This window comes from Bradysia coprophila (genome assembly GCF_014529535.1).
Source record: "Bradysia coprophila strain Holo2 chromosome IV unlocalized genomic scaffold, BU_Bcop_v1 contig_144, whole genome shotgun sequence".
Taxonomy (NCBI): Eukaryota; Metazoa; Arthropoda; class Insecta; order Diptera; family Sciaridae; genus Bradysia; species Bradysia coprophila.
In genome coordinates, this window is record NW_023503373.1 from 2,645,379 (window position 1) to 2,667,549 (window position 22,171).

General features: G+C 34.2%; 3 protein-coding genes and 1 non-coding gene across 10 annotated transcripts; 2 read left to right on the plus strand and 2 right to left on the minus strand.

Annotated features, from left to right (window-relative positions):
* The first annotated feature begins 171 nt into the window (after positions 1-171).
* LOC119071317 (ER membrane protein complex subunit 8/9 homolog) lies at positions 172-1,108 on the plus strand. Its single transcript, XM_037176200.1, has 3 exons — positions 172-497; positions 554-703; positions 759-1,108. Exons 1-3 carry the CDS (start codon positions 303-305, stop codon positions 1,011-1,013), a joined length of 600 nt encoding a protein of 199 aa, XP_037032095.1. The 5' UTR covers positions 172-302; the 3' UTR covers positions 1,014-1,108.
* Positions 1,109-1,304: 196 nt separating this feature from the next.
* LOC119071181 (zinc finger protein 454-like) lies at positions 1,305-4,123 on the minus strand. Its single transcript, XM_037175951.1, has 9 exons — positions 3,817-4,123; positions 3,169-3,752; positions 2,687-3,103; positions 2,349-2,459; positions 2,233-2,273; positions 2,120-2,174; positions 1,809-2,052; positions 1,626-1,748; positions 1,305-1,559 (listed from the first exon to the last, which is right to left on the minus strand). The coding sequence occupies exons 1-9, from the start codon at positions 3,970-3,972 to the stop codon at positions 1,404-1,406; spliced, it is 1,887 nt and encodes a 628-aa protein (XP_037031846.1). The 5' UTR covers positions 3,973-4,123; the 3' UTR covers positions 1,305-1,403.
* A 268-nt stretch (positions 4,124-4,391) lies between these two features.
* LOC119071427 lies at positions 4,392-4,514 on the plus strand. The gene has a single exon (XR_005086652.1). It is a non-coding gene; the product is annotated as a U5 spliceosomal RNA (small nuclear RNA).
* A 1,287-nt stretch (positions 4,515-5,801) lies between these two features.
* Positions 5,802-21,444, minus strand: LOC119071153 (serine/threonine-protein kinase BRSK2). 7 transcript variants are annotated; one of them, XR_005086601.1, is made up of 17 exons: positions 21,257-21,444; positions 18,680-18,920; positions 15,105-15,199; positions 14,659-14,885; positions 14,449-14,599; positions 13,286-13,701; positions 12,991-13,215; positions 12,780-12,904; positions 12,535-12,714; positions 12,320-12,478; positions 12,092-12,258; positions 11,882-11,986; positions 11,743-11,818; positions 11,505-11,677; positions 11,314-11,438; positions 10,698-11,252; positions 5,802-8,089 (listed from the first exon to the last, which is right to left on the minus strand). XR_005086601.1 is itself a non-coding variant. In XM_037175900.1 (17 exons), the coding sequence occupies exons 2-17, from the start codon at positions 18,765-18,767 to the stop codon at positions 8,067-8,069; spliced, it is 2,400 nt and encodes a 799-aa protein (XP_037031795.1). In that variant the 5' UTR covers positions 18,768-18,920; positions 21,283-21,444; the 3' UTR covers positions 5,802-8,066. The 7 variants fall into 7 exon arrangements, 6 of the variants coding, with proteins under 6 accessions (XP_037031795.1, XP_037031797.1, XP_037031799.1 ...); XM_037175900.1 differs by having other exon boundaries at positions 11,188-11,252; positions 21,283-21,444; XM_037175902.1 differs by having other exon boundaries at positions 11,188-11,252; positions 18,680-18,987; positions 21,283-21,444.
* Positions 21,445-22,171: the final 727 nt, after the last annotated feature.

A 22,171-nucleotide genomic window follows, 5' to 3' on the forward strand; every position in this document is an offset into this window, starting at 1 on the left:
CACGAAAAATGTCTCCACAAAAGATTCACCTGAGTCTTTCTTCCATATAGTAGTCAAGAAATAGCTATTAGAGTGGATTTTCAACCGCTAAAATTTGTAAATGTTTCTCTTCCCACTGAGTGTCTCCATCTGTTGGATTGTTATGATATTACACCAACAGTAAAATGACATTCGATCGAGGTGATAAGGAAACGTCACCATAACTCAGAAATTCATTCATGTTTTTGCTGCTACTGAGTGTCTAATTAGTCGAATTAGTGAGATATTTAACTGATTGTAGTAATTCAAATAAATAATTTACGATGTCGGACGTAAAAGTTTCCTCGCGAGCATACACAAAAATAATTCTTCATGCAGCAAAGTACCCACACGCTGCCGTAAATGGTATTCTGTTAGCACCGAAAGATAAGTCGAAAAACCAATACATCATCGATGCCATTCCTCTATTTCATCAGTGCCTAAACGTGACACCTATGGCAGAAGTGGCCTTAGTTCAGGTAATTTAATTGATGCAAACAGTCGTAATGTCATAATCCACACTGTTATATCAAAGGTGGAAGCAATGGCTGCACAGGAAGGTTTACAAATTGCTGGTTACTATGCGGCTGCAGAGAATTTCAATGAAAATAGCATTGAAAAAATTCCCGGCGCCCGAGTCGCTGAGAAAATATCCGAACAGATAGGGAATGCTCTTTGCGTCATGGTATATGAGCCGATGAATTTGATAGATCCCAAAACTTACCTGACTACAATTTTAGGTCGACAATAAATCAATGAGCTTGAACATGGATCGTCCGGCAATAAAGGTCTGGCAAAACGTGGACAGTCGTTGGGTGAAAACAAATTTCAGCTTAGACCTAAGTGAATCGACTTTGGATGCCGTATCGTCGCTGCTGCAGAAAGGCGCCATGAAAGATCTATCCGATTTCGACAATTATTTGGACAACGTTGAAAATGACTGGTTGAACGGTCACTTAAACAGAGATCTAAAGCAATTGCTAGCTATGTATTAGATGTCATAGGATTTCATTCATCAATTGATTTTTACTGCATTTGTATTCGATAAGTGTGGAAGTACTAAATTATATCCAGTTCGATAGGGTTTGAATGGCAAGTGTTTCTTTTTCAATCAGAAGAATGAATATGCATAAAGTGTCCCTGACGAAGCAGCTGATGTACTACGGAAACGTAATTGAGAATTACAATGAACAAGATACAGTCAATCAAAAACTTATTTCTGGTAAGTCAACTATCATCACAGATAGCCCTCTCAGTGTGTCCTTTGCTTATTCGAAAATGAACTTTTTATGGACAGAAAATTGAATTTAAACGTTTCGTCCCAAACGCCTTTAATCGCCTTCGTCTTGTGCTTACAAAAATTGTCGTCAATCAATTACAAACCGTCATGGTCCGGCGGATGCCCCGGCCTTCTTGCGTTCCAATTCGACTGGATGTGCTCGCTTGCGATGCGAGTACATATTCGCATTTGACCGGAACGTTTTCGTGCAAAACGTACACTTATACAGATCGGTGATGCCTGCGTGTATAGCCACATGCTCCTATTTAATACAAAGAGACGTACAAAAGTCATATGTTCCGTTCACCAAAAGAATGGCTTTCTGTACCTTTAGCACTTGCTGTTTTTTGAACATCTTACCGCATATTGTACATTCCAGTGATGCCACTCTATGTGCACTTCGTATATGAGCTCGAAGTGCACGTATGTTACTAGACACTCGGCCACATACCTTCAAGAAATATTAGATTTAATCAAAGCCAATACAACACCGATATAACCACGCACTCACCCCACAGGTCTCTGTTTTGCTGTTGTGCCAAAGGATATGCTTTTTCAAGCTATCTTTGTGCTTCAACCATTTTCCACACACATCGCATTGCACTTTCTGCGAAATGTTTGTGTGGAAGTTGATGTAGTGCTTTTCGTAGGACTTGCCAGATTTGAATGGTTTCGCACACAGTTCGCATATGTGTGAATGAATGTTGTGATGGACACGTTTTATGTGGCTTTTCAGAAATGAAACGTTCACAAACCTGAAAGGAATTGATGTCGGTTTTTTAAAAGGCGATCGAGTTAGACTGTATGTGCAGGCGGTCATACCTAAAACGGCACATGTGACACTCGAACTTCTTGTCTTCGTCCTTAACGTGATTAACTGAAAATATCAATTCATTAGTGACTAATAACGCGGAGGTCACTTCAACGGGATATACCTTTCATATGAGACCTGAGTAAGTAGCTTTTAGCAAAGGATCTGATGTTAACCGGTGATGGAGTTGAAAAATTGAAGTTAGTGACGAGGAAAATTAACGAAATTGGAATTTTTTACCGTTTGCAAATATCACACTGAAATTGCCGTTCGTCTTCGGGCGAATGTACGTTACGAATGTGGTCACGAAGACTAATTTTATCTGTGCAGCATTTCTGACAAAATGTACATCTAAAACGGGAAAAAATCAAGCAAAGCAGCAGATTGAAAATTAGGCTCGTGATTACGAGCATAAGAATGGAAGGAAGAGAAACGTTCTGAAGGGAAGTTATAACCTCAAGAATTAACTCTGAATTTATGGCTGTGACGGAAGAGCTTGCCTTTCTTATTATTTAATTCTGTTCCTATCAAACTGATGCTGTATTTAAATCGCTTAAACAAAACCTTTCAACACTCACTTGAATGACTCCGGATCGTCGTGCCAGATGCAATGCTGTACCGCTTTGTACATTTTGAAAAATTTTCTGTCACAACAATACAAGTATCCTGCCTGATTATGGACTTTCAGGTGATGTAGTTGAGCATCACGGAATAGCGCATACGGTTCTGTGCACAAGTCACACTGCATTAGGAAGCGATTCCGGATCATTTCGTTTTCTTTGTCGAAATTAATTCGAGGTTTTCTGGTGGGTTTTTCCTCCGTTGATTCATTGTTGTGTCCCTTTCTCTGATGAGCGCTGAGATAATGTCGCTTTGAAAATGTTTTATCGCATCCATCACAACTGAATACTTTGTCGATTTCTGGAGCGTGACAAAGGTTTGAGTGATCGCGTAGTCTGTATTTGTCACTGAATGTCTTTGGGCACTGGGTACACCTAGAAATCAGATTTCAAGATCTTAATATCAGACGACTGTAACGCAAATTCATGAATGTACTCACTTGAAACTATCTGGATTCTTGTGCCATTCACAATGTTGTAGCATGTGTTGAAGTCTGAAGAATTTTTTGCTGCAGCAAATCAGATATCCTTTGTCGAGATCATGAACTTCTTTGTAGTGCTGGTTTGTATCCCTATATGATGACAATATTACATCGCAAAGATCACAGGCCATGTTGAAGTATTTAGATAAAAGTGATGAATGAGAATCGGTTTTGAATTTCTTCGTAAGTGTTTCTGCTGAGGTCGTTGTAGATGCTACATTTTTACGTTTAAGTTGTTTGTTCTCTCTATCTAATGAATCTGAACTTGAAACACTGTCTTCTTCAGATTTAAAGTGGTCAGTGTCAGTGCTACATGCGATATTATAGGACTCGTTTAAATCTTCTTTGATGTCGGCATCCGGATCAGCTTTAATAATATCAACCATTTCAATCTGTGCATCTACATCAATTGATTTTATTTCGCGGACACATCTTTCTTCGTGTGTTGACTTGACGAAATCATAGAAGTGGTGGAAAGTTTCCACATTTTTCCAACAACCTCCACAAATATTCTTTTCATCTGATGTACTGGTAGAGCTGAGCTAATGGAAAAATATTTGTCTTTACAAATTCGCAGGACATTTGAAAAAGAAACATCAAATTTACTTCAAACCAAAAGTGTTTTTGTAGAATAACTGCGATATTCAACTCAATTCCCTTCTTTCCGAATATCTCCACCAAATTGTCGTTCGTCTCCAGACATAATAGGCAAATGTTTAAAGTGTTCAATTCATTCACAGAAATAAATTGTTTATTGTCCATCACTTATCTGCTCTTAATACCGTCAACACAAAAGTCAAACACAACGTGAAAAGATGGCTTGCGTACTCACCAAATCATATGTTCACAACAGTCGTGTGTTGAAAAAAATGACATCTCTATGCGTATATGCATTTATTTATACATTTACTAGCTCGACTGTTTATTGTACAGATATCTTATTTTGTAGCCAAGGTATTCAGATATAATAGTTCAATTATTTAATAGTTTGAACAATTGATACGAACAACAAAAGTGTATTTTCATCTGTCCAAAATCACTCATATCAGAGACCTCAGGTACAACTACCATACAAATATACCAACAAATTTTCTATGAACATTTTGAATGTCATTTTTGTTATGATTCGCTAGACATTTTCATGTGTAATTTATACTACCCTTCAAGTAAATGTTCAGTCTGTACTCTGGCTTCTCTTCAGATATCGAATAAATCTTTCGCCTTTTACTAAAGATTTCCGTGGAGAGGAGCACTCTAATGAGTCTAAACTCAATTTTTGTTATGGTCTGGTGAAAACTAGACCAAATTATTTGTTCAAAACACAAAAATTTCTCTTGATATTGCAAACGTAAGGTTGTTTATGGTTTGCTGATTGCCTTAGGTGGTGATAAATATTTAAATGGCTTATAATTGATACAAGTCATTTACGGGAAAGACTTCGAAAGTAATTTCATATTTTAGCTAACAGCGAATCATACATTTTATATTTGATATGTAATATGGTATTTTATGCATGCGTCGTGACACGAGTTATGGAAATGTGGTGAAGTCCTAGTGACTAAATAGGAGAGCATTTCTTCGCTTGGCTTGATAGTACTTCATCGAACATCGATGCCTTAAGCTAATTGAGTTAATTAGTTGATAGGTGTAAGAGCCATTGGTTTAATTGAAAAAGAAACGAATTTATTTCTTCAGCTTTTGAACAATGAAATACGGCTATTCATCTGTTATCGATAACGACGACAAAAATCATGATAATGATGGGTAATATGGACACCTATATAGTAAAATGTATGTTAAAAAATTGAAGTACAAGATTTGAAATCATCATATTAAAAATATTTTGATCGATGGAAGTAATAGACCCGATAACAATACTGGTCATATGGTCATAGATTTTTTGCGTTAAACAGCTGCAGCACCCTCGTTTCTTCCTGTTTCTGTAAAAAATAGAAGACAATGGTGACAATCCTATATATGTATGACCAAGTTCATTTTATAGTTCCAACGAGTTATTCGAAGCAAAAATCAATAACGGAGAGATCATCAACGAGCACCCTCAAGTACTCTGCTTTGTTTCATATGTCATTGAGTTGGGCATTGAATTTCTTTGAGCAAAATAGCATTGAATTGAATTATCACATTTGAAAAATACATTTTTATAGTAAAATTCTCCCATCCTTATAATTTCTGGATGATTTCTGGAAACTTTGAGAGTAACAAATTTGTCAGAGCTATCAATACTCGAGAATTTTGATTCAATAATCTTCTATATTGAAATCCTCACTTAAGAGAAGGTTTTCATTGCATTTTGGTCGAAACAGAAGAAAATTTTCGGTGCATTTTGGTCGTAAATCGATATGTGTTCAGTTAGGAAAGATTGATTATTGTATTTTGAGATAGAACTTTCTCGGAGTGTGCTCCGGAGTGTGGTTATACGTTATAATGACGCATTTCAAAAGTATTTTGATAGAGAATAAAGGAAGATTTTAAAGATTTTTAGTTGAAGTGGAGTGGACTGTATGTGAATCATTCATCCGAAGTGGTAAATATGCTTCTTCCTCACAATTGCTAAATTAAAACGCCATCTATCGTAAATCGTTTATAATTTTTGTCTTTTGTATTTATAATTATAATTACTAACTATTTTACAAAAATTGTCTTTCATTTCCCGTCGTCATTCATACAATATAATGTATTTAACATTAACTTAACTACAAATAATGATACAAAGGAAATATTCCAGAAAACAATAAAATGAATAATTCGAAATTTTTAAATACAAACAAGAGGCTGATGGCACCACTTTTGATATTCACTTAATTATGTCTTTATTTTTTCTTCCTTTTTCCTTTCTTTCATTTCGTAATTTATTATTATTATTTTTTTGAAACATAAGGGGTATACATTTCAAGTGTAAAGAATTGATATAAATATTTTTCGAAAACAATTTTTTAAAGAAAATGATGAGCTTAATATGTTCCTAAGGTATAGTTTTCTTAACTGATAGTTCTAACAAGGAAAAAAGTGAAGCGATTCAGTTTATCTAAGGAAAACACAACATTACAACAACAACTAAATTGGGAGAAAACGATTTGGTATAAGCAAAAAATTTTTAGTTTTTTTTTTCGTAATTTTTTTCATCTTTTTCAATTTTTCTCCTTCTTTTTCTTCTTTTTTTATTCTTTGGTGTGTTTGAACATTTAAATATATACTTTAAATTTATATTTATGAGTATTTTTTTGTTTGTCTTGTCTTGTTTTGTTTATAAATATATATTTTAGTAATATATATAGATTATGTGTGATAGTAATTTTAATGATAATTAATTAATTTATAATAATTTTCCTTATGAAGTTTTCACAAAAAGCAGAATACAAGATTGAGTATTTTTCTTTTAGGTTTTCCATTTTATTTTTCACCTGTCTCTCTTTCTCTCACACAGAAAATATATAGCTATCCCTTTTCATCTGGTTGATAGAATGTCTATTAATTTAGCGTATCTATTTATTAATTAGTGCTTTGCTATTTCGTTTTGTTTTTTTTTTTGTTTTTTTTCCTTTGTTCAGACAGATATATACTAAACTGATAACAATAACGCCAATTTAGTATCATTTTTTCTTGAATGAAAAATACAAACCTTTTTTCAATGCGAAGAATATATTTATAACGATTAAATGACGAGATTAGATTATATACAAATTATACAGTTCAATAAAGTTTATAGTTTGTCCAAAAGTAACGACTTTGGTATCGATATAATTAAAAATGGGGGGAAAATTTTGCGAATCTTATTTCACTCTGGGTAATTGTTTTTCAATTTAATTACTTTCTAAATGTTTTGACATACATGTGAACGCACTTTTGTAATACAAGCCCGGACTTATCATATTTTTTTAAAAGCAATTTAAAAAAAAGTCTTTAGAATTGGACGCCACAAGTAAAATTTCCATCGACCAGCTTTAGCTTCCGATTATTTCCATTTAAATGGGAAATTATAAGTCAATCATATGATAATTTAACCGAATTTCATCTAAAAATTCAATCAGAGTTGATGTTAATAAGTTATGTGTATAAATCAACATTTTACATTTTCTTGGTCTCGTATACGAACCACCATCCCAGGATATCGAAAATTAATAGGTCAGAAATTTGATTCTATTAAGTAATGTCCATTCGGAGAGGTTCATTTCTCTATTCCAAACGCTGAGTCAGTAATAATTTTATGCATAGCCCTTAGCCCATGAATCGCCATCAACATTTCACAATCAAATTTGCATTTTTATTGAAATGATAAAACTGTCTTGGCTAACCGACAATATGTCTAAGTAGAAGTATCCGTAATCTTATCGACAAATATTTTCGACGATGTCGATACAGAATCAACATTTTTGGATTGTACAAATTTGTGCTGGATTTCGATGTCAGATTCTTTTCTTTAATACTTTTTTTCCCATGTAAATCGTAAAACATAATGTGTAGCAATTCAGCAAGATACGAATATTTAATTTGTTTCTGGGTTTAGTTTATAGTTTGGATAGTTCCATAGATAAATATTACATTTTATAAATACGTTTTTTGTTTTCCATTTTAGGCATATCTTTCTCCTCTTTCTAGATATATATAATATTTAATGATAGTGTATGAAGCAGTTTTATTGTAGTTTTATGTATTAGTGATGGTTCTAACTTTTGTCGTGAGCCGATGGTTCCATTTGTTTTTGTTTTTTGGTAAGATAATATATGTTCACTGTTTGTTACTTTAAATGTGCTACATTGAAACGCTTATAACCATAGTTCATCAGTTTTGAAGTTGATCTCTGTTATATCACATGCGAATTTTCTGGTTTCATTTTATCATTTGACAGAAACTGTTGTTCCTGTAATTGGATCAAAATTAAAGTTTTCATTTTTCTAGGGGACATTAGTCGACAAGACTATATTTAAGAGGTATACCGATTCTACCATCTATTTCTACCTCGATTTCTACACATTGTTTTTAAACTGAAGGTAGTGCAATTCAGCTAGTAGTTACAGTACACCAAATGGGAGACTAATGTTACAGCGTTTTTATGTTTACTATTTGTTGCTAGAAAATCTGCGACATTACCAACGGTAAATAGCCTAAAATTCGAGAACTAATTTGCAAGTAAGTCTCCACAAAATAATTCCCACAAAATTCTCAATAAATGATTTGTAAATAATCAATAGACACCGCGAGCCTTTTTGTTAATTATTTTCAATCGATTCAAAAAGGTTTTATTAGCAAAAAATCGTTCTACGGACATATCCCTAAAATGCATCGTTTTTTTATAAACCGTTGCTGCTTGTTTGCGGGTGTTTCTCGAGTATTTGTATCAAATTCGTTTCTCTAATTTCCACAATATAAACCTAACTATCCAATGCGGAACGAACGCTTTTAAAGTAATTTTGAGAGATTTGTGAGTTTATTATTTTTCAAAAAATATAAAAGGCAACAAACTGTTTGGGATGGTTTGAGGATAAGTTTGTTGTGCCTTTAACATAAAATCAACGGGATATTTTCGAGTTGTAATTAAAGATACGTAAAGACAAGCGTTATTTCAGTGTGATGGAATACGTGTGGAACAAATAAAACGAAAGGAACAAACGAAACCCACCAAAATTAAAAACTTATGATGAGGTCTGTTTAGAACAATTTTTTGCTTCCGTTAAAGGCTCACATTCTATTCAGAGGAGCGATTCTTTTGAAAACGTACATATCTAAATCGGACGCATTTTTCAGCGGACTTGTTGATATGTGTTTCGGTTTTTGATCATGTCCCACTAGCCACGAGTATCGAGGATTTTTTTTTCGTAATAGTTTTGGCTTCTAGTGACCAATACTTTACAAGACACATATAAGAAAGTCAGCTGGAAAATTTGTCCTATTCCGGTAGGTACGTTTTCAAAAGAATCCTTCCTCGAGAATTGTGGAAAATAATTCCTTTGTAAATAGGCGCTGCTCACGTAAAACACTTCTATGACAAAAAATTTATGATAATGATCTACTGCTGCGTAATACCGGTAAATGGTATTAGTAAATGAATGTGGCACAGTGTTTTTTTGTATGGAATTCTAAGATTCTGATTGAAAAAGCGTCTAAAATTCTATGGTATATTCAGCGTAAATGTATATTCCTGTGTAACCAACGGGCTTCTTTTATAGACAAAAAGTGTTAAGTATTTTAGTACAAAATAATATTTTCTTTTTCTCAGTTGTATGCAAAATACTGTTGTTTTTTAAACTTTTAATAATTTCCAAAATAATATCCTCTTCATGTCATCACTATTAATAGTTCAATAGTTAATAATACTATCTGTGTAATTTTTGTTAAACATTAATGTTTGTTTTGGGGTGGTTTTCTATTTCTTTGTCTGTACTTTGGTAGTCGTTCTTTGAGAACAACCACAGTTGGTGCTTTTTCTAAAAAAAAATTTTTTTTTTTCTCTTTTCACTCACAATGCCAATTATATTGATGAATTCAGAACCACTCCAAAAATAGTCAAAAAATTGTTTTGTTTTTTGTTGTTCTCTAAAAAAATGATTTTTAATTTCGCGATTTTCTTAAATTCAATTCTAAGTGTTTTCATTTTAATTGAATTAATTAATGTTCATTTAACACAACATTATCTACTAAAAGCTTTATGCAAAGCCTCTAAATATATAATCAATTAATTAAATTCTATTCTACGATGGTTGATTTTTGTTGTATTTTTTTGCTTTTAATTTTTCATCTCTAGCGAAAATAATTTTTCAACTTTTTTTTTGTTTAACTTCTCTGATTTAGTTTTTTCACAATATTCTCGATTAAATTTTATTGTTGTTCAGATAATGCCATAAATATCGGCAGGCGTGGATGAGTTATCTAGATTTTGCTCGTGTTAAGCATCAATACCGTTGTGATGTGATTGGAAATCGACAAAATCAAATTAAACTACAACTGAACGGGTTTATGAAACACTAGAAACTAATATATGTTCCTTCAAGATAGACCGAGAGCCCACATGCATAACGCAATAGTTTTAAACATATCTTGCAGTCATACATTGTGGAAAGTTCAAATTGATGTGAAAATGAAGAAATAACCCCAGGCGAACTAAAAATAAAAAATTTCCAAAAGCCTGTCTTGTCTGACGAGTTGAAACTTATCATGCCAGGAAAGGTCTTCCAAATTTTTTTTTTATTCGTCATTTAAGATCAATACCTTCATTTGACACCAATTTGGATTTTCTAATGTAATAATATAAGCGACCGTGGCCTTATGAGCGACTGATATGCACACAGGCTATTGGTCTAAGAGGTGGAGCTAATTAAGAAATGAAAAAAATCAACTGACCCATTGAGACAAGTGATTTTATCTACTGAATACTACCTTTAGCAATGTATCTACTTGAGAAGCTAAAGTATTGAGCGCTTCAATTCGAACATAAATTTCCGAATAATTTTCATTAAAATTATCATTCTTACCGGTTAGTCCACACAAATTTAATATGAATCACGTCCCAATCCAGACCTGAGTTATTTCTCACTTTTCACGATATCAACGGTCAAGTAAGAAAATATCACTTCATCCCAATAGGTAAACCAAAGACAAAACAAAAAGTTTTAAGTGAACCAAGTAACAAAAAACAAAATTTCATTTAAACATCACTGGCACCATTCTTGCTGCATTTACAGAAAACTGCGGCTGCAATTGCTGATAACGGCACTAATATTAAAACGCTGTAGCGTACCAACCCGCGACTGGTGATACTTGCTGTGGAATTATTAGCTGTTTCGTATCTACTGCCACAATCAATGGTTTTAAGCTTAGCTGATGATGATTGAATGAAATTGTGACTAGCCGCTGATGCTGTATCAATTATTACCGACTGACTCAATCCAGTTGTTCTGAACTCAATTATTTTGCTTAATCGACAACTAAATCAGAGAAATAACTCTCATGCTATTGCACTACCCGACATCGTTGTCGGCCGTTCACCATTTCGATCACGTTGTCGCTCATGGTCAGTAGATTCCGAACTGTTGGATTAGGAATTTAGAAACAAAATGTGTTACTCAAATTGTGGATGGACATTAATACCTCGATCGCACTGTCTTAGGACTGCCCGGATCACTTGGTGCCGTATTATTGTTGTTCGTACTAGCTGACGATCTTCTGCCACCGCTCTTACATTCAAATACTTCAGTATCCACTTCATTTTCAATCTGAAAATTGAACAACCGAACAGTATTAACGTTGAACAGTGAGACAACTGATTTTTCGATTTTTACTTGTCTTTTGTAGCAAGATATTCTTTCACTGGAATCTGAACCACATGAGGAACTTTCGGAGACGGCTGTTGTTACGGACGGTAAGCCTGGTGGGCTACTGGGACCAGGGAACCGTTTCGAGCACACTTGAGATTGTATATGTTCGCATATTCTTCTAAATCTTCTTATATTTCCTGTAATCAATTCAATAATCAATTGTGAGCGACTGGACTAAGTTTCATCGATTTCTTGAATATACCTGAGAGCAATGTAAATGTAATTGCAAAAAGCATATCAGCCACGTCTCCCTGTTTGCATATCGCACTAATATCAACCTGGAAGTTTTGAAATACGTTTTTACTGTCGTCTGCTACATAAATTTTGCGGGGTCAACTCACTTGAAATCTAACATGTCTTTGAAACATCACTGGACCTGTTCCATTTCTTTTGTACTCAACTCTAAACGACATTGGTGAAATAACACTGTGTGACAACTCGGCCATCTGAAAATTATCGTGTCGATTAAAGCAATCTATTATTTGGAGGGCATAGTCTTTCCCAGTCCCATAAATTACTCGTGTGTTTGCAATTAATTTACATTCACTCACCGATAGGAAAGCATGAATAAGATGAGCTTTTACAGTTGACAAAGGTTTTCCTTTAACTAGAACAGTAAATGTTTCGTCCTTTTCCGTTGTCATAAGATTACCGAACCAGGACCGTTTTGTTAGTTCAGGCGACGAGTCTGGGGTTAAATGAACTTCATCCGACGAAACTATGAACAAATACTTCATTAGATTACCGGAAAATGAACAAGTGCATGGCATGTAATGTACCTTGTAACTTTCTTCGGTGAAACCTGGGACTTCCTAGAAAACTATTTTTGATATTAGTCAGTCTCGTTTTCCATATTTGACCGCCGGTATTGCTACAAGTCGATCCGGTCATAACTGGTGGAGGTGCGCCCATATGTGGAGATCCCGGTGGAGTCATTACTGTAATTTTGTTATTTTAGATTTCGATTATTCACAATGAATTTTGATGCATTTACTGTTGCTATTATCCGGCTCAGCGAACAGTGAAATTGCTATTGTCGGACCGGAGTTGGCTCTGTGATGAACTGGTGATGACTGTTGTTCAGTATTTGTCGCTGTGTGTGGTGTTCGATTAACCGGTGATGGCGAGTGTGTAGAATGCCTTATCGATGCTGGAGAAGACGGCCTCGAGATACCTGGAAATTCGAAGACGATATTCAGTCAACATCGGAATAATTTTGAACAATCTTTGAGTACATACCAGAGGTTTGCGATGAATTTAAACCCGAATTTCTCGTTGGACTATGGTACGATGCTGACCGTACTGATGGTGTTGATGAAGGCGATCTCCGGTTATGATTCCTTGTGTTACTATAAGAACGAAAGCTGCAATTTAGTAATTGCACATTTAATTACACAATCCACTCAAAGCGAAAACAATAACAAAAAATATTCAGAAAAGCTGAACTTACTTGAATGCTTGCCTACGGGGTGTCAATGGTGAGCCTTCACTGATTTGTCCGAAATTCAAACAGTTCTGACCATTTATTCTACAAGTATCTAAACGTTTTTTAGGCGGGTCTGCAGTCTCTGCAACATCATTTCGAGGCCTTATTGCTTCGTCATCATCTTCAAGGGCTGGACGCCTTCGTTTTCGCTCCAACAACAGAAAGTAGATCACTTTTTCGGTATTGTGGCTAGAGAAATTGTGCAATGAAAAATGTCGTTAAATTATGATCCTCGTTCACTTGTTCCATTTTGTCTTACTTAGGGCTTAACAGCTCCTGTATCAATCTTTCTTTCTCCTTAAAACATCCTAATGAACATATCGCATTTAAAACGTCTGGATCAACGGACATTGCCGACGGTATAACATGAGTTTGAACGACATCCATCATAGGCAATTCCAATTCCAGTTCACCCTTACCACCAGCCGTCACCCAAGGATGTTTATTGATTTCCGTTAGATTTAATCGTTTGTCCGGATTCACTTCGATCATTCCACGTAACAAACTTTGACAATCCGGTGGTACGAAGTGCGGTATGTGAAATACACCGCGTTTTACTTTTTCCAAAAGTTGTCTTAAATTGTCATCATCAAATGGTAAAGCTCCTACTAATAAAGCGTACAGTATAACACCGCATGACCAAACATCAGCTCGTCGACCATCATATTTTTCTCCCTGTTTGCGAGTAATTATTTATGTAGTGACATATGGTTGAACGACTACAATTTACATGTAATAACTAACAGTACGACTGGGACTGTAAAAAAAAGAGTTCGCGAGTAGCATGCAAAATTTTACCGTGGAATTGCCATGATAAATGTGAACATATGAAAAAGTTTGAACGGAAACATTTGTTCGTTTTCGAGAACTTTTGATTGGTTTATTTGAGTACCAGCAAACACTGCTACTTTCCACGGATTTATCCAATTTTGTTGAACAAGAAGAAATTTATGTTAAAAAACATTTGAATTCGAAGCCACATTACATTCAGTGCAGGGTCTATTTTTGTGGATTGAATTCCTAAAAACTCCTAATTCATTAACAAAATTCCTAATTTTAATGATTGTAAAATTTATGAATTTTTAGGTCTCTTTTATGAATTTTTAGGTCTCTTTTATGAATTTTTAGGTCTCTTTTATGAATTTTTAGGAATGTTATGGTACAAAATCTTTAAAAAATAGTCCCTGATTCAGTCCGTCTATGTTCCATCGAATTGAATTTACATCATTTATTAACCGAAAGCTGTAAGAAGATGTTGTATATAAAACAAGTACCAAGCTTTCGGATAAATCTAATCATGAAGTGGAAAATTAAAAAAACAAAACCTTGGCACACTCTCCTCTGTTGTAAAAGTATAACACAAAAATTGAGGCGTGTTATACGATAATAAAACACATAAATGAGTATATGAGTACCACTCACCCGTATTACTTCAGGGCAGGCATAATGTGGTGATCCGCATGAAGTCTCTAACATTGAACCAGCTGGCTGGAGACTTGCCATTCCAAAATCGGCAATTTTTATGTTATTTTTTTCATCCAATAGAAGGTTTTCTGGCTTCAAATCTCTATGACTACAGAACAAACGGGTCGTTTAATCTTCATTTGGGAACCGTAACAACAATCGTCTTACCATATGGAATGTGAATGACAAAAATCCAAGGCAGATATAATTTGCCTAAAGAACTTCCTAGCTTCTTTCGGTGTTAATCGCCCTTTTTTCACTAAATAATCGAATAGTTCACCACCCGAAACATGTTCCAATACCAAATAGAGATACTTTTTATTTTCATAGACATCCGACAGACCAAGCACATGTGGATGATCTATTAATTTCATTATTGCTATTTCTCTCTCCACCTAATTGACAAGAGGATACAACAATTACGAATACAATCAGATTGTAATTAATGTTTGCAGCTCATTCGAACCGAATCGTCATCACAATGAGACATATTTTATACGAGCCAGATGTGATGAACGGCCATGTAAACATTTCAAATCGAATTTGCGTCAAACATAAAATGTTGACGAAATGCAATAATTGAACGAGCTGATTTCTGTGACATTATGATTTACCTTCATTAGAACAGATTCACTAAGCTTTTCCCTGTTGATTATTTTGATTGCCACCTTTTTTCCCAGCACGCAATGGACACCCAATTTAACGAGACCTGCAAAATTTCGAAGGAAAAATTAATTCAATTTCTTTAATGTTCGGTTCCTTAATTCGATTGAATTTTGCCGGAGGAAGAAAAAGAACGCTTGTGAATTGGTAGTAGCTTTACTATACCCGCGAGAAATCCCATAAAAAGAGGAACACTTTTCGATAATTCAATTCATTTATCATAACTCATTCATGGCTGTCAAGTGAAAAAGTTTTGGAATTTATCCAAACGTTGTGTTCGAGATTATTTAAAAAGTTTATGTATTCTTTCTTCTCTTTGTTTCGTGTTTCGGGCACGAGATTCTTGCTAGAAGTTTTTACTGCATCGCCCGGGCAACATATATATGGTATTGTAGAGTTATTGGCGGATGAAATGAGAAGTTGTTATAGGAAAAATGATGCTGCATTTATCTTAGCACAAAAATTTTGTACATTCATCTCTAGACATGGGTATGTGGTACAGGCTATCTGATTTCAAAATAATCATCCGAACAGAAATTGATTTATTTCACACACAAAAAAATGGTGGTGATAAATCGGTGGTTTCATTTGGTTTATGAGATGAATAATTATTTATTTACGTTGTTGTGCAATGACATCAAAAGATACATAAGAAGATTTTCCAGACAGATGATTTTCGGTATCATTCATCAAAATCTGTTCTTAACGACAAAACTCAAGACTTTTTTATGCTTTTTTCGTTTGTAAAATCGCAGACATGCTGCTGGCTAAATGAACGACGTATCTACGTTACCGAAACGAAAACGGTATTCAACTCGATTTCTTTTTAATTTTACGAAAGCTTTCAGAAGTCCTTGGCATTGAGTGGGACCCGGGACCCACACTTTACCATTTTCCATACATTCTCCATTTGTCCTTGCAAAATGAACAGTTCATAGTTTAATATGTTTTCATTTTGACCTTTAAAAAGAACGTGAATACAACATAATAACATAAGAAGATAAGCAGGTTATTTATTTTGAATTTTCTTGTTTTTATGCACTCAGCGACGGTTCAACGAACATTCGCAGAGATTGGTTTATTATTATTAACTTGTTGGTACCTATTTATATCTGACATTTGAGGGATAAAATGTGTGTGGGATACAATGATGAAGGTATGAGAAAAAAGTCAAATATTTACAACCGTAGAATACTGATGGGACAATATATTTTTAGCGTAAAAGACTAAGAACTTCTTAGCATTTCTTTTATTGCGTGTTTGCATCAAGTATACTGGAGAAAATTATAAGAAAATTGACCTGACAACGTGAAGCCACGATGACACATTTCTTGCCAAATGAAGAAAAATTGAGATTGTGAGTGAAAATAGTTTAAGAATGACTTGACCAAAAATCAGTTACTAGTAGAGTGAAGAGCCGAAAGTTTTTTTAATCAAGCCTTGGTAAGGAATGTGGATGACGTTCATTTAAAAAATGGAATTAGCCGAGCTAAAATGCTTAGTTCTCTACGAAGACTACCGCCAACACAATTAAGAGATGTGTACTCTAATTTAGGGGTTGTTCATAAATTACGTCAGAGCGATATCAGAGCTGTCATCAAAATTAAATTTTAAAAAACTCGAGAAAAACGCTCCCAGCGAAGTTGAAACTATGTTCGACCTCTTCAATAAACCCTTCTAAAGGGGGGGATAGGGCTAAGTTTTAACTTCACCGTTGGTCGCATTTATCGAGTTATTTAGGATACAATTGTGATGTCAGCTCTAAATAAGCGTTACGTAAGTTATGAATGATCCCTAATATCAAATTGTTTGCTGAAGACGCTCTACAACGTCCACAACTTAAGTCGCTCTAGCCGATTAAAAAAATCTCTCAGTTCTCCGCAAAGTCTTACGATTCTTTAAAATATTCTCAACACAACATCAATCCATGCATCCAGCTTTAATTTCGCTTTAAGATAAATTTTTTGCTTTGTTTTATATTAGCCATGTTCTTTCCCTCTGCACCAGCCAACTCGGCAAAGAATTTTTCACAATGCAGGTGAGACAATAGTCGTTTTCTCCCCTCCGCTGAAACTTCGGTAGCATTTGCTGTGTGAAAAACGTTGTGTTTACGACGGAGAACAAGTTGGGAATTGCAGTTTCTCTGGTGACTTGTGATTCTCGCTATGCTCTGGTCACAAAGAACACCTTCGAAACGCAATTTCCAACTTTTTTCCATCGATGAACAAATAACTGATAGAAAGAGGATATCGAACAAAAATTGTGAAAATCGGGACATATTTGACATTGGGGAGATAGATCGATGTTTACAGTCTATTTTGACTATCTAGGTTGCCTACAGTTTTACAAGTGCAGGTATTCTAGGTAGTCAAAACTCTCTCGAGGTATTTAAACAACTTGGTCTGAATCTTAATACAAAGGATTGATTAAATCAGTTATCGGTTATCGGTAAATATGACAAAAATAAACGATGAGCTCTGATTAGTGTTTCGTAAATAGCAAAATTAATGTTAATGCTAATGAAGTAAAAGATTTTGTATCAATGACACGGCGAAAGGTTAAACAAACAATGTAACAGATCAAACGATTTAGAATCATAATAATTGAAATTGGTCAATCGTTTACACTTAAGCACGAACGGGAACGTTTTCCCGTTAATGGGAGCACTTTACTTTAAAAAAATCCATCTACTGTCTATCACAACATTTTCTATAGTTATTTGCTTTGAATTGAAATTTGCAATCAATCTGACTTAAAGAACTCCTACAAATTTAACGTTTCAAATTAAACCACCATTGCATACTCCATCATCAATACTCATGACTTATTGTGAAAATACCGAATCATATCCTTCCTAACCAGATTCATTTCAAATTGTAACATTAAATACAATATGAGAATGACACGAGCGAATTTTATGCTTTATAATATCGGGAAACATGAACAATAAGACAAGCACACATATGAGCATTGAACTGGAAATGCTATAAAAACATATTGTTGATTTAAGAAATAAAGGAAGAACTTCATATTAATTCAGGTATCAGTGTACGTACAGAAAATAACACACCCCACACATGACGCCCTAAGGGTTATTTAAATGTGATGTATAAGGCAGCGATATACAAACGAAAAGTAAATAACAAATTGAACGTATTTTGTTGATGAAAGCAATTTTGTATTATGACTTCAATCTTGAGCAGTCATTGTATTACTCAATAGCGTAGGGTAAGAAATACAATATTTATAGAAACATTAATTACGAGTAAACTATACGGTTCCTTGAAATGGAAGACCTAATAAAACTATGCGTCACCACAGGGGAAAAAAAATTGTCTATCAATCGAATTAAGTACACAGAAATAAATGTCAGCTGCACACATGTGACGATTATTTTCAAAACTCAACTTTGTTGTATTTTGATTTTATTCCATTGTTAAATTGAATGGAATAAAATCAAAATTCAACAAAGTTGAAAATACAAACTGCGAGATATATATATTTCGTTTAAATAAATCATTCTTACCAGTTTGTCCTTTTCCCAGCGTTTTTTCCAATCGATACGGGCCAACATATTGATGGCTTTCAACTGGCGCATTATTTTCTTTTTGCATTTTCGGGTCTGCTCTTCCGTTAAACTTTTTGCCGGCAATTCCGTTGACAATGGATACAAGTCAACGTTTTTTTTTATTTTCACTTTTATTTTTTTATTTTCATCTCAACCCCTTTAAGTTAAATCGAATCTTTGCAACGTTGCTTTTCATTCGCTATAATATCAAATTGACTATCAATTTTCCAATTTTCTTTTCTCTCTTTTTTTTATTTATACATTTTCTTTATTAGATTATTGTTCAGTTATAAAAGCGATATTGTGTGCCCTTCATGTGATCGATGTGTATTGAAAACAAACAAGAAAAATATGGGAAAATATGTGGCACTATTTTAATAGAATTTTATAGCGAAAGAACGACGTACAGCGCGTAATTAGATAAATAATAAACAGTGATTGACAAGCTGGTGCGGTAATTACAATATTTTATAGTAGCTAGCCGACTGAAAATGAAGGAAATAACATAAATAGATAGAAGGATGATGTCCATAAATATTAAGTTTGTGGTACTTTTATCCAACAATTACCGCTAAAATAATTGTAAAATGATGTCAAATAAGCTGTTTGAATGTTAAAGACCGATGCGAATAATTAATGCGCATTTACCGCCTTTCACAAACGAGTGTTCGATAAACATCAAGTGCCTGATTGTTAATTATAACAGAAACCGTTAATGAAAACTAGCGACATTGGTGAGTGGTGCCATTTGAATTTTTCAGTATTTACAACTGCTTCTGTGGAACAATAAGACCAGAAGGCAGACTTTAGTTGGAAATCGATACTCAATATTTCTGCCTATTTTGACAAACATGTCGTGACTCAGTTGTTTACACTTTTTTTTATTTCAATAAAAAATGTAGAATTGTTGACCGTAAGAGAAACTTATTGGTGGCCTTGTCGCAAACTCGCCTATAAGTTGGAACGTGTTGGTAAAATTGTAATCGGCTTATGAAATAAGTATATCGACAGGGAAGGAATGGAATTACCAGCGAATTACAACAATCTTTTGCAGATGATATTCACTTCTATTGACCAAGAGGAATGACTACTCCAAGCAATGTGACATTTTGCAATAAAATCTTTGTCTTAATGAAGTAAAAGATTTTGTATAAATCTTATGAAACAATCTAGATCAGAAAAAAGTAAGAGACTCGATGTTTAGTGGTGTAGTTTTCGTGTGCAAAAACCTAATATTGTCGATAATTATTACAATATAATTGCTTATCCGGCGATACAATTTATTAAACCCTGCCTAATTGATGTAAAATACATCCATTGTATTTTCAATACATAATTTCACATCAAAGGCGCAGTGGAGAGATCCGATTGGAAGATAAATTGCATCTTCAGCAAAGGTCTGTCAAGAGATTTGCAATTATTTTCTGTTGTTCATCAATTTTCATTTTCGTTATCAGAAAATGAACTTCATTTATCTATAGAAAAATCGATAACCTTCCTGCTGATAGCAATTTTATTTCAGCAGAGTTTACTACTATAAATTGCTTTACTATTTCCATCAAAACATGAACAGATATAATTTAACTTTCAATGTGTGACGGAAATGAAATTGAATCTCGTCAAATTGAAGTTTTTTTTTTCTAATAAACTCGACATTGTTGAATGAAAATCAATAAAAAAATTAATTGGAAAAAGTGATTATTGACCTTTCTGCAGTAAGCATTTTTTACGATAAAAACAGAAAAGTAAGTGGGAGCTCAGTTAGAAAGCTATTTCCATTCTCAATAATTGATAGTGGACTGTTCCAGATAACATTACGTGTGAAAATGTCACGTTTGACTTTCCAGAAACTATTTACCACAAGAAAATACTTTTTCTTAGTGAAAGTATCTATTAAAGTTTGGCCACCACACCAATTTAATATACAAAATAAAAATCGAAGTGGGATAATTAAACTGTCACGTCCTCGACATATTTATGGTCTTATTAGTTCTTAACACGACAATTAGCTTTCGAAAAGTGGTCAAACACACACAGTCGAATCATATAATCTCCAACATAATCCAACACTAATCTTAAGTAATTACAGTGATATTTAACCGATAGGTTCTCGGTATATTACATTCCGAGGAACTTAAATAGCGTACATCAACTGCTTACAGACACATTGTATCCAAATAATTTCACTGATATCCACATCTACAATGTTGACCAGTTAACATCAACTGGCAGTAAAATTTACGCCATCAAAACCAGTAATTTTTCTCAGTTATCCGACTTTTTAAAATAATCGACATTTAGCACACAATACCGCCCTAATAACCACAAAATGCACAGAAAGACTTTAGTTAGAATTCTATTCAATTTCCCTGCTATCCGCCATCTTTAAGGGAAAATCAATACATAGAACATTTTTAGCCACATTTCCAACAAAAAAAAAGAAAAGCAGAAAACTTTACACTGAAAACAAGGACGAGATTTAAATTTCTAATTTTATGTCTGCACAAGTAACTTCGTTTAATTGATATTACGCACACATTGATGATTGATTTGCAAATTACCAATTGAATTGATTTGATTTCATTATTTTCGTCGACATCACACAACAATTTAACAACGAATTTCCACCAATTTTCATCATTTATAACAGAAAAACCGAAATGGCAATAGGTGCAGGAATGTCAGCACTATATGCCTTGTGTGTCTACACTGGTTTTGTGTATATGGTTTTTGACAGTTAAAAGCTAGATGTGCTTATACACGAAGTTCACCCGAATAGGGATGGTCGTAGAATATACACACACGCACACACCATACATTCATACGTTTCAAAATTCGTGGGGTGATTTCGAGCGTGTGTGTATGTGTTTTCAGTGTATTCTACTTTTATTTTCCGTGTTTGCATTGGAAGGGTGAGGGTGGTGTTTTTAGGTGGTTTCCTTACTATCTGTGAACGCCATTAGTGTGTGGTTGCAAACAGACTCAACGATGTGTAATGTACGCGAAACATTCGAATGTTAGGGTCAAATTTTCTATGTGAGTCATGTGCGTTTGCGTGCACAAAATTCGAATTCCTGTTATTTAAGAGGGATTTGTGCATTACGTTATTACTGCTGCTACTTGCGAGGAATGTATTCACTTATCGTACTTATTGTGGTTGAAATAAAGCTCGAGGGTTGTTAAAGGTAAAACTGCACGTTTTATAGAATTGAAATTCGCACTTAAATTGAATTGCAATTGTTTTGTGTGTATGTAACTATGGTAAAGAATAAACTTCAGCACGTTCATCATACGTGTCTTTTAATTACCTGCCAACCTTGTGTTTCTCGAATGTAAATAAATAATGGGGAACGTATTTCGTTAAATAGATATTTTTGTTCTGAAACCAAACTGCGCTCGTCAGGTTGCAATTGCATCTATTTTTTTGCGGTTTTATGATTATGGTAATAT